Source organism: Phyllobates terribilis, unplaced genomic scaffold, assembly GCF_046119375.1.
Source record: "Phyllobates terribilis strain yellow unplaced genomic scaffold, ASM4611937v1 Scaffold_2__4_contigs__length_985480577, whole genome shotgun sequence".
Taxonomy (NCBI): domain Eukaryota; kingdom Metazoa; phylum Chordata; class Amphibia; order Anura; family Dendrobatidae; genus Phyllobates; species Phyllobates terribilis.
The window spans coordinates 440,229,563-440,242,875 of NW_027362762.1; the positions used below are offsets into that span (position 1 = coordinate 440,229,563).

Consider the following 13,313-nt stretch of genomic DNA (forward strand, 5'->3'; position numbering starts at 1 on the left):
CAAAAAAAATGTTCAGCTTTTGATTTTTATTTTTTTTTTGCGAAAACATCTGTTTTATTGTCATCTTGTCTTTTCATTATGTCTAAAACTGCAACACATCCTCTTTCTTCCAGCTGCAATACCAACCATAGGCAAGGTTGAGGTTTCTGGAAGAAAACAAGCCAAGCTCTTTTTCTAATGTCTGTCAACCCCTTTACACTGTTCTGAGGATTTAATGTATGCATCTTGGGTCCTGGTTAATAATGAGCAGATTGCTTCATGCAACACCGGTCCACTATCCAGGTCAGTGCTCTCTGGCCATGGACATGAGATGTACGAATTTCCTGCACTTCCGGGATCCTGGGCTCGTGTTTTGATTTGCTGTGCTGGCGAGTCGTCACCTATGCACTGCACAGTGCACCGACGACGTCACACCAGACCGGCATATCAAATACCTTACCAAGGAACCCAGAAAGTCAAGAAATTCGTGCTGCTCCTGTCCACGGCCATAGAGCACTGATCTGGACTAAGGACCGAGGTTGCGTAAAGTGATCCACTGATCTCTAATCATGGATTGTCTTTCAAGAATCATTTTTTTCAGTTGAATATAACGTTCTATAAAAGTAATATAATAATAAAACATTTAATAGTTCAGCAACTCTCATATTCTCTTAATGCTGGAATAAAGGCATTTTATTGTGTACTCTATTCTCTAGATAGTGGCTACATTATAAAGGATAACTACATATTTCTCTGTATGCGATCCTTTACTCTTTTGTATTACAAAATTATAATACCTATCCATAAAAATAATTTATTATTGTCTGTAAACCTCTACTTTTGGCAAGGACAATAGTCTTTAAAGGTATAATTTATACCCACACAGAATAGAATGTGCTGTATCCTATTATTTTACAATACTGAAATGAAAAGGATCACTCAGTAAACTAAACCTGCTTGCCATAAAAGTGTGTGCAGTTTCCTCTAAAATAATACACATAATAAACATTTGGACACTGCACAATGCTCCCTCCAAATCAAACACACTATATAATGCCAACAATATGGTATTGGACATAACTGCTTGATTTCTGTATTAAAAGTCAGACATATGTATCAAATTCTAAAGTTTCAGTGTTCAGTCAATTTTATCACCTATAAAATATGTATATAATACACATATAAACTGTATATTATCTGACAATTTTCAAACGGGAGTTGGAAAAATAATTTAGCCACATTTTGAGACTTGTTATAAAAGCTATTCATTAATTATGTATTTTTTTCTTTTGCTATTTAAATTGAAAATGAGTGTATCAGACCACAAATTTGTATAAAAAGGTCATCCATCTTTATCTACCTAACAAAGAAACAGCTATCTAAAATAATCAGTTATCTTCCCTTTTAAATTAGCTACAAAAATAGAAATATGTATAGTTATAAGAAAAAAAAATCTCCATAACTACTAAAATGCCCACAATGACAGACACACAAAAACAAAACTCTAAAACATCACAGGAAAAAAAAAGGAAAATTGCACTTCTGTTATGGGAAAGAAAATGAAGAAATGAGTGAAAATACACTAATGAGACCACTGCTCCCTAAAATAAAGTCAAAGTATTACCGCTTTTCAAATGAGAGGCTAAAGAAAAACACAGATGAGATTAAAAAAATAGAAATAAATTAATCTAAGTTATACTTGTCTACATACGCTAAGAAAGCATGCAGTTTTAAATATGTAAGACCTCAAAATGACAAAAAAAAAGTACTGTGTGGAGTCTACCCATTCAACTTTGGAGTGTCAGTAAAACAAGACAGCTAAGCATCTTTCATAAGTTAGTGGGTATGTAGAAGAGAGAAAAAGGCTAGACGTGTGAAAGTGTGCGATACATAGTTTTCGGTATACCAGAAAAGCAGGCGTGAATCAGAAAAGTTTAACAGAAAAAAATAGAGAAACAGAAAATAAAAGTTATAAAAAAAAAACAAAACAATGATTGAGAAGGAGACAAAAGGTTTTTTAACATTATTATCTGTGTCTAGTTTGTCATACTTTTGTTCTGCATTTCCAAGTCACAAGCAAGAAGTTATACCAAAACTATAGTAACAACTATACCCCATAATAAAAACAACAACATTATTAAGCACATTATACAGTCATATGAAAAAGTTTGGGCACCCCTATTAATCTTAAGCTTAATGTTTTATAAAAATTGGTGTTTTTGCAACAGCTATTTCAGTTTGATATATGTAATAACTGTTGGATACAGTAATGTTTCTGCCTTGAAATGAGGTTTATTGTACTAACAGAAAATGTGCAATCTGCATTCAAACAAAATTTGACAGGTGCATAAGTATGGGCACCTCACCAGAAAAGTGACATTAATATTTAGTAGATCCTCCTTTTGCAAAAATAACAGCCTCTAGTCGCTTCCTGTAGCTTTTAATGAGTTCCTGGATCCTGGATGAAGGTATTTTTGACCATTCCTCTTTACAAAACAATTCCAGTTCAGTTAAGTTTGATGGTCGCCGAGCATGGACAGCCTCTTCAAATGATCCCACAGATGTTCAATGATATTCAGGTCTGGGGACTGGGATGGCCATTCCAGAACATTGTAATTGTTCCTCTGCATGAATGCCTGAGTAGATTTGGAGCGGTGTTTTGGATCATTGTCTTGCTGAAAGATCCATCCACTGCGTAACTTCAACTTTATCACTGATTCTTGAACACTATTGCCAAGAATCTGCTGATACTGAGTGGAATCCATGCGTCCCTCAACTTTAACAAGATTCCCAGTGCCGGCATTGACCACACAGCCCCAAAGCATGATGGAACCTCCACCAAATTTTACTGTGGGTAGCAAGTGTTTTTCTTGGAATGCTGTGTTTTTTTGCCACCATGCATAACGCCTTTTTGTATGACCAAACAACTCAATCTTGGTTTCATCAGTCCACAGGACCTTCTTCCAAAAAGAAATAGGCTTCTTCAAATGTGCTTTTGCATACCTCAGCCGACTCTGTGCGTACTTGCAGAAACGGCTTCTTTCGCATCACTCTCCCATACAGCTTCTCCTTGTGCAAAGTGCGTTGTATAGTTGACCGATGCACAGTGACACCATCTGCAGCAAGTTGATGCTGCAGCTCTCTGGAGGTGGTCTGAGGATTGTCCTTGACTGATCTCACCATTCTTCTTCTCTGCCTTTCTGATGTTTTTCTTGTCCTGACACTTCTGGCCTTAACAAGAACTGTCCCTATGTTCTTCCATTTCCTTACTATGTTCCTCACAGTGGAAACTGACAGGTTAAATCTCTGAGACAGCTTTTTGTATCCTTCCCCTGAACAACTATGTTGAATAATCTTTGTTTTCAGATCATTTGACAGTTGTTTTGAGGAGCCCATGATGCCACTCTTCAGAGGAGATTCAAACAGGAGAACAACTTGCAAGTGGCCACTTTAAGTAGCTTTTCTCATGATTGCATACACCTGGCTATAAAGTTCAAAGCTCAATGAGGTTACAAAACCAAAAAAAGTGCTTTAGTAAGTCAGTAAAAAGTAGGCAGGAGTATTTAAAACAAGAAAATGATAAGGGTGCCCATACTTATGCACCAGTCAAATTTTGTTTGAATGCAGATTGCACATTTTCTGTTAGCACAATAAACCTCATTTCAAGGCAGAAACATTACTGTGTCCAACAGTTATTACATATATCAAACTGAAATAGCTGTTGCAAAAACACCAATTTTTATAAAACATTAAGCTTAAGATTAATAGGGGTGCCCAAACTTTTTCATATGACTGTATAAAATCTTGCTACTTTAAATGTAATTTTTAGCTAGTTTTTAGAAATGCTCTAAGAAATATGCAACATTCCGTTAGAAAGGTTTGACATTGTATAATCTGCTAATATCAATCACGTCATCAGTTTATTTGCAATACAAATTCTTAAAGCTCAATAAGGAAGAAGAACCATTGCTTGAAAGCTAAAATATGGGATGAACTTCCATAAGTTTTATATGAAGAAAGCCCCTGTAGCATGTTAAAATATCAGGCTGACTGTCAGAAGACACTGTGTCCCCATCGCAAGATTCCTCCCGCCAAGGCTCTATCATATCAGTTGAGAACCAATCCAGAATTATTTTTTCTAGCACAATTTAACAATTAAAAAGAAAACTGTAATAGTTTATATGTACTAAAATAATCACGCTGTCTATATAATATCAAATATCAATTATAATTTCAAATGAATCCAAGATGACCATCTGAAGAGGACATAGGAGTTTTAACATATACCACATCCTTTTTGTTTCTGTCCTTCCCATCTTCTGAGGTTGAGTAGTTATGGGGGTTTACAGCTAAAATTAGCCACATAAACCAATATAAGAAACCAATATAAGATAGTTGTCAACTGGTTTTGACCTCTACTGATATCTCCTTCTTCCTCTATATAAACATGTACACTGTACAGAGCATGAGCATTTATTCACTATGGAAGGGGAAGACAAATCGTTGATAAATACCATATCAATATATTATCTTCTGGCAGAATAAAGCATCAGATATTTTGAAAACCAACATGCCCCATCCATGTTTTGCTCAAAGACTGAAATCTGGGATGGGTCAGGCTGAAGTGTTATTTAGAAATTAGCTTGGCCAGTTTGCAAAGTTATTTCAGTAGTATACATGGTGCAATATGTTGGAAGATAAACATGAATGAAAACTATTTAAAAACAAAACAGTAGTGATTAACAGGGTACTCCTATCTTGTTTATTTATGGCATACCCACAGGATACACCACAAGTGAATAGTAGATCCAGGTTCCACCAATGGAATTTGCTTCTACCCCAAGAATGGGGCACTGTTGAAAGATGTTGTCAGTAGAGGCTTGGTTAGAATTGCCATACAAATGAATGGCAGTTCCGGCCACATCTCCACTGATGGTGGTTTGCGTCAGGGTCTCGTTCTAGAGATACATGCAGGTTTGTTCACCTCTTACATATTTATGGCATCTCCAAAGAATATACCACAAATGTATAGTAAACAGTAACAAAGAATCGATGTCAACCCAACTATCGAGCATGGAAGCTCACAAAGCCGCAAATCCAAAGATAAATTGTAGAAATGAAAATGTATCTAGAAGTCGGATTCTCTTCTAAAATCACTTTTTAGAAGAGAATCCGACTGCTGGATACATTTCCCTTTCTACAAGGTATAGTAGATCTTAGTCCCACCAATGGAATCTGCATCCATTTCAAGAATGGAGCTGTGTTGCATGATGTTGTGAATGGAGAAGTGATCGAAATTACTGTACGAATGAATAGGAGTTCCAACTACCTCCCCACTAACAGTGTGTGCATGAGGGTTCCATTCTACAGATACATGCAGCTTCACATCTTATAGATTTATGGCATATCCAGTTGATATACCAAAAATGTATAGTAGATTTGGGTCCTACCTAGAAAATCTGAATTGGAGACCGGTTGCATGATGTTATGTCAGTGGAGAAGTAGTTGGAATTGCCATACACATGAATGAAAGTTCTGATCACCTCTCTACTGACCGTGGTGCATGTCAGGGTCTCATTATAGAAATATATGCAGGTTCTATTGGTGGAACCCAGATCTACTATATATTCACCATAAATAATGTGGATATGCCATACATATACAAGATGGGAACACCCCTTTAAAATTATTTTTACAAGAAGGTAAATTTAGTTTAAAATGAAAACGCACACACAAAAAATATTATAATTACTCATTAGGAAGTTCGGCTGCCATATTAAACATACGAGCTGGTGATATAGCTATTGATATGCCTGATAATTTGGGCAAATGTAACATTTTTACTCTACATTAGGGCTGATAGTGTATACTGATATACTCATCAACACTCCCTGTTCTAAGTTACCACGTATAGGAAGAATGCGTCCAGCAATGGACCATGAATTTTTCAGTATCATTGTTTTCCATTGTTTTTAATTCAGTTACACTAAGCAACTCAAACTATAGATGTAGCACTTTTTTTACCTAATACACAACGTGTTAACTATACCAGAAACGATGCAGAAACATGACACGAGCCATTGAACATGTCAAGTTAGGTGTTGAGTTACAGATTTCTGCATCTTGTACCACCAGAGTATGTGTCATGTTAGAAAACGCTACATATGTACAGTTCTATTATAATAAAACACCAAAGTTAAGAACCTTATTGCATAACAAATATTTCTGGAATTTAAAAAAAAATATCTAAAGTATATCATGTCAAGTAAGTGGTTAAAACTGACAGCAATGAAATTCTCAATTTGTATGAAATATAAACTCTAAATCATTTCTAAATAAATTAAAAAATATACTTATTTGCAATATATAAATTACTTTCTTCACTTAAATAATTATCATAGCTTTTACTTTATTCCTCGTCAATCTTATCTAGATAAATGTTAGCCTAAATAAGAGAAATTCAATTTTTTTTTAAAAACAAATTAATAAAAATATATAATAATTTGCAATATATAAAATTATTACTGGGACTTTTTTTTATTTAACTTTCATTATTTTTTTATATTTTTCACTTAATTTTGCTGTTGTTTTATTCCTATTCTTATGAAAAATACTACTTAAACACTTACTAATTTAATTAAATACTGAAATTTTATTTGACTGAAATATTACATTTCAATGTCAAATATCTATTCACAAGACACCCAAGACTACTTTACCTAAAATGTAAAAAAAAATATTTTTTTTTTTCTGCATTTTTTTACTTATTTGTAGTTATATTTGACAATGACATACTGCTGCTTTAATATCTGAAACTAAAGTTGTCCAGAACTACAATATTGATGACCGGTTACCAGTTCCCAGGCCATCGGAACTACATAGTGTATGGGGTCAGAACACTACAGCTCTGTATATTGTATAGTATCCGTTCTCGAGTACTACAGCTCAGCTCCCATTCACTTCAATGTGACCACCACCATTGTGATATTGATGAACTATACTAAGGTCATCAATATCTTTGTCCTAGACAAACCCTTTAAAGGGATCTGTACCAGGTTTTTGCTATGTAATCTGAGAGTAGCGACTCTACCAAAGGCATGTAATTATAAAATGATTTATAAATCATTGGCAAAATATTAATAAGGTATAAATGTAATTAAGATGTCAATAATTGAAAAAATAAACAAAGGAAATCTAAAAAACCTAAAAAAAAGTAAATATTTTATCAATGGCATCACCTAAGGAGCCAAAGAGCAGTACTGTCTTTCTGCATCTTTTTTTTTTTTTTTTACTTATTTTTTTCTTAGTTTCCTGCTTTGGCAATCTACCTGCTCTGCCTGTACTACATGTCATATACTGTACTGCTCTCTACCTGTACTTTTACCAGCACAGGCTGCTCAACAGAAGATGACATTTCATTGAATGAGGGCCTTAGGAGAAATCTTTGTTTGCTTGAGTTAATTTTTGCAGAAAATTTGCATGTCAAAGGGATGCACCAAAGGGAACAGTCTTGTAATCAATATCACCATGAAGGTCACATATTATCATATATATGAAAACCTTACACAGTAGATGTCATATATTCTACATTACTTCAAAAATGCAATACAATTTTCTTTACAGTGTCATTCAAAAATCATTGAATCGAGGAAGCTGAAAGTATTTCAATATTTTCGTATAGGATAAGTATTGTATGATCTAGATCTATTTAAAAGAAAGAACCCGAACTCAAGCATCTACGGCGCCCTAGGCAAATAGGCACGGTACACCCAGAGGCTGTATTTACAAAAAATGATGATAGCAGATAACTATAGATGATCGAATCAATTCGTAGGACTCCGGTCAAGCGTCCAGGTCAGTGGTTCCTGCAAGTAGACGGAGTACTGCAAGTCTTTTACCTTCCGGCGTTCCAGGCGTAGCATTTGATTTCGTCAGGGCTAGCTCAACGTCATCTGTGCAGCATGACACTCAGATGACGTGGCGCTGGCCTTGGCTAATCAACAGCCGCCGCGCTTGGGATGCCAGAAGGTAAGAGATTCTCTGGACTCCTGTCTAGCCGCAAGGTACCACAGACCCGGATGCTGGATCAGAATGCAGAAAATCGATCTGCTCATCTCTACACTTAACCCATTTTATAATCACTCTCCCTTCTTTCTTACTTGGTGTATGCAAGTTATTAGGCCAGACTTTGGAATGAACATTAAAAGATCTTGATCTCGAAAGTGCTTTGTTTAGAATGATTACAAATAAAGTAGTCGGTAACATGTATGACCCTAACTCAATAGTATTCTGTAGATATATATGTACCTGAATTACAGTATACTCTTTAGATATGATATATAAAGTATTGAAGCCTCATTGCTGGACCAGTGGACTAGTACATTACTTACTAATAGATAGAAATGGACAGAAAGGGAGCAGTCTAGAGTAAGAACATACACAATGAATACTTAGTGTAGATGGAAAACCACAAATGTGTACATACATCCAAATGTTTCTCTAGAATGATCCCATGTCCTTGATTGTGGTGACCATTATGACTGCCACTCTTGTGCCCATTCTGATGTGGCGTGGCAGATCGACTGTGGGCAGTGCAGGAAGAAGAGAGACTGCGACTGGATCTGTGGCTAGAAGGTTTGTGGTCATCCTGCTTATGCTTGGGGCTCTGTCTGTGTGAAAATAGAAAGGGCACATGAACTAGAGTTAAGAAACATGATTAATGAAAGTATCATTTGAGGTCTTTCAATTCACCAGTTGCTCAGATGTGTCATGTATCAGTCATAAGCTCCACATTGATATAATAAAGGAAAGGTGGATTTTTCTATGGTGCTGGTGGACTGATGGAAAGGATCCAAGATACACAAGAGCTGTAGTATTGCGGTTTTTATTATCAACACATTTCGAAATTAACCCACTTCTTCCTCAGGATGTAACCACAATCTGTGGAATATATTCTGAGGAAGAAATGGGTTTACTTCTAAACGTGTCGATAATAAAAACCGCAATACTACAGCTCTTGTGCATCTTGGATCCTTTCCATCAGTTCACCAGCACCGTAGAAAAATCCACCTTTCCTTTATTATATCAATTTGGTCCGGCGACATGTGGATCTGCAGCCGCTGATTTTTCTAACATTCATAAATTGTTGTGTATCACACAACTACATCATGTGAGCAATCACTCCCCAACTGTTCTTTCTTTACTGTTAGATAAAACCCTACTGCGCTTATTTGCTTCCCAGCTCCTATATATTGTTAGCTCCATACTGATATGAAATTTTAAATTTCCAAATTTATGTAAAATAATGAACTTATTAAGTTGATGAATAGATACAAAAAAATTACTAATGGAAAATTAATATTCCTAAATGATAGGATACCAGGCTAATTATTCATTTCCAAATCACAGAGCCTGACCCAAATGCTTTGTAAGTAAAAAAAATATAAACGTTTTACATCAACAAACACCCTTCCAGGTCATTTAACATAAACAAACTCAATTTAGTTAGTATCAGTTATATACTTTGTGCAAGAGCAATAGACTAATAAATAAAACCCTAAAGTGTCCTAAGAACTGAGCTGAGTTAAAATGAAGCAGGACATTTGTTTTTCTTCACCATCAGTTTATGGCACAGTGCCTGATGTAAAAACTGCACTTCCTTGAATATACTGTGAAGTCATCATGGCAAACTGTTCCTAAAAGCGGAACCAGTGGCCTTCAAATTATGGTGGTTGGGGTGAAATATCCTGTGCTATACTCATGGTCAGGTGTACACCTTAAACTGAAATGATAAAGACTCCTTTTACAATAGTGTTATATAAATATATATATATACATATATATGTATATATATATATTTATACATATATATATAAATATATATATATAGTATACATGTATATATATATATATATATATATATATATATATGTACAGTAGTGTTCAAAATAATAGCAGTGTGTTCAAAGATATGAGTTAAGCACAAAATCTTTACACTAGTTTTTATTTCCATGCATTGGGAACATTGCACACTGTTTTCTAATTCAAAGCATGAAGAGAAATCTATATAATTTTTAACTACTTTACAGAAAATAACAAAAATGAACATTGGGCTGTTCAAAAAATAGCAGTGTCTGCATTTGACTTTACAAACTCACAATATGTACTCTTTTTTTTTTAGGATTTAGCATTCCTGTGAATCGCTAACCTAATACTTAGTTGTATACTCAGCTTTTTAGAACTGCTTCACATCTATGTTGCATAGAGTCAACCAACTTATGGCCCCTGTCAACTGTTATTCCAGCCCAGGATACATTGACTACATCCCACAATTTTTTGGCATTTGTTGGCTTTGCCTCAGAAATGGCATTTTTGATGTCGCCCCACAAGTGTTCTATCAGATTAAGGTCCGGGGATTGGGCTGGCCACTCCATAACCTCAATTTTGTTGAACAGGAACCAAGATTTTGCTCGTTTACTGGTGTGTTTAGGGTCGTTGTCTTGTTGCAACACCCATTTCAAGGGCATATCTTCTTCAGCATAAGACAATATGACCTCTTCAAGTATTTTAATATATGCAAACTGGTCCATGATCCCTGGTATGCGGTAAATAGGTCCGGCACCATAGTAAGAGAAACATGCCCATATCCTGATACTTGCACCACCATGCTTTACTGTCTTCAGAGTGTACTGTGGCTTGAATGCAGATTTTGGGGGTCGTCTGACGAACTGTCTGCGGCCCTTGGACCCAAAAAGAACAATTTTACTTTCATCAGACCACAAAATGTTGATGTGTTCTTTAGCAAATTGTATCCGCTACAGTACATGACTTTTTTTTAATAGTGGGACTTCTTGCTGAGAGATTAGCTTCACACAGATGTCTTCTAACTGTCACAGTACTCACAGGTAACTTGAGACTGTCTTTGATCATCCTAGAGCTGATCATTGTCTGAGCCTTTGCCATTCTGACTATTCTTCGATCCATTCGAATGGTAGTCTTCCGTTTTCTTCCACGTCTCTCAGGTTTTGCTTTCCATTTTCAAGCATTGGAGATCATTTTAGCTGAACAGCCTATCATTGTCTGCATTTCTTTATAAGTTTTACTCTCTCCAATCAACATATTAAACAAAGTAAGCTGTTTTTCTAAACAATGTCTTGAACGACCCATATTTCTCAGGCTTTCAAGGAGAAATGTATGTACAACATGTGCTGGCTTCACCCTAAAATAAGGGCCACCTGATTCACACGTGTTTCTTCACAGAATGATTGACCTCACTAATTTAACACCACACTGCTATTATTTTGAACACACCCCCTTTCAATTAATTATTCAAATACACAGACTCAAAAACATGCAGATTATGAATGCTGAGTCCGTTGGTTTTCTTAGAATCTACTGCACCAGCTGGTAAATTGTTTGACATGATAATATAATTTATACCAAAAACAGTGATTAATCTGGTTAGTCATATTGGACTGCTATTATTTTGAACACTACTGTAGATAAATCCTAATTAATTGATTGCTTATATACTGTATTATTGGTTCAACTAAAATTAGAGTACAAAGTTGAAGACTCAATTATTTATTAATAATAATAATAATAATATATTTCTGCCTGTTTCTGAATTGGTAATGCTTACAAAATGAAAAAAAAATGCAGGCTGGTTTAATAAGGGAGGGGAGAAGGGAGGGGAGTGGTGTCTTCTACTGTGTGACTGTATCTGACATTATCTGCTATTTATCTGAACAAGATATTGAGCAGTTCCTAGGCACAATATTACACAATACTAGCTCTGCTTGACTTTTTTTTGTAAAAGAGATGGTAATATATGTGAACCATTTGGTACTATGTTGGCACAAAATAGCAACCCTGGATTTAGTTTGAAGTAGGCACACTAAGCCCTTTGTGGGCACTATATTGGCACTTTTTATTACTAGATGACCACTATATAGGAGTAGGGAGACATTGTTTAACTTTGTATATACAAAGTATGATTGTTGTCACTTTTAGAGCAATATAAGGCTCCATGTGGGCAAAGTACTGCACTATAAACAGTTGAAATTTAAATATGAAGTTTACATACACTATATACAAAGACATATATGCATGTTTTTCTCAATATCTGACATTAAATCAAAATAAACCTTTCCCGTTTTAGGTCAATTAGGATTACCATAATTTTTAGTATTTGCCAAATGCAGGAATAATGAGAGAGAGAGAATGTTTTAAGGCATTTTTATTACTTATTGTCAAAAGTTTACATACACTAAGATTACTATGCTTTTAAACAATTCTGGACTGCCCATATGATGATGTAATGTGTTTGGAAGCTTCTGGTCCTGGTTTTTTGGCAACATCTGAGTTAATTAGAGACACACCTGTGGATATATTTTAATACACACCTGAAACACACTGCTTCTTTGTGTAGCATCATGGGAAAGTCTAAAGAAATCAGCCAAGATATCAGGAAGAGAATTATGGACTTGCACAAGTCTGACTCATCCTTGGGTACAATTTCAAGATACCTGAAGGAGCCTGGTTCATCTGTACAAACAATTATACACAAGTACAAACAAGATGGGAATGTCCAGCCATCATACAGGAAGGAGACGGGTTCTGTGTCCTAGAGATGAACATGCTTTGGTCCAACATGAGCATATCAACCCAAGGACAAAAGCAAAAGACCTTGTGAAGATTATGGCGGAAACTGCTAAGATTGTGTCAATATCCATTTTTGGCCATAATGACCATCGTCACATTTGGAGGAAAAAGGGAGAAGCTCGGAAGCCTAAGAACACCATCCCAACTGTGAAACATTGGGGAGGCAGCATCATATTGTGGGGTTGTTTTGCTGCAGGAGGGACTGGTGCACTTCACAAAATAGATGGCATCATGAGAAAAGAAGATTATGTGGCAATGCTGAAGCAACATCTCAAGACATCAGCCAGGAAGTTAAAGCTTGGGCGGAAATGGGTCTTCCAAATGGACAATTACCCGAAGAATACTGCCAAAATGGTAACAAAGTGGCTTCAGGATAACAAAGTCAATGTTTTAGAGAGGCCATCACAAAGCCCTGATCTCAATTCTATTGAACATTTATGGACAAAGCTGAAAAGGTAGGTGCGAGCAAGGTGACATACAAACCTGGATCAGTTACACAAGTTTTGTCAGGAGGAATGGGCCCAAATTCCAACCAACTATTGTGAGAAGCTTGGGGAAAAGTATCCCAAATGTTTGACCCAAGTCATGCAGTGTAAGGGCAATGGTACCAAATACTAATGAAATGTAAACTTTTGACTTTGCAGTAAGTAATAAAAATGCCTTAAAACATT

The 13,313-nt window shown here is 35.7% G+C and overlaps 1 protein-coding gene across 8 annotated transcripts in view; it reads right to left on the reverse strand.

Moving 5' to 3' along the window:
• SRRM3 (serine/arginine repetitive matrix 3) overlaps positions 1 to 13,313 on the reverse strand; it is a 598,168-nt gene that overhangs the window by 37,943 nt on the left and 546,912 nt on the right. For all 8 annotated transcript variants that reach the window (XM_073665425.1, XM_073665430.1, XM_073665431.1 and 5 more), the window contains one exon: positions 8,465 to 8,648. In XM_073665425.1, the coding sequence (XP_073521526.1) occupies positions 8,465 to 8,648 (184 nt within the window). The remainder of the gene's footprint in view (positions 1 to 8,464; positions 8,649 to 13,313) is intronic.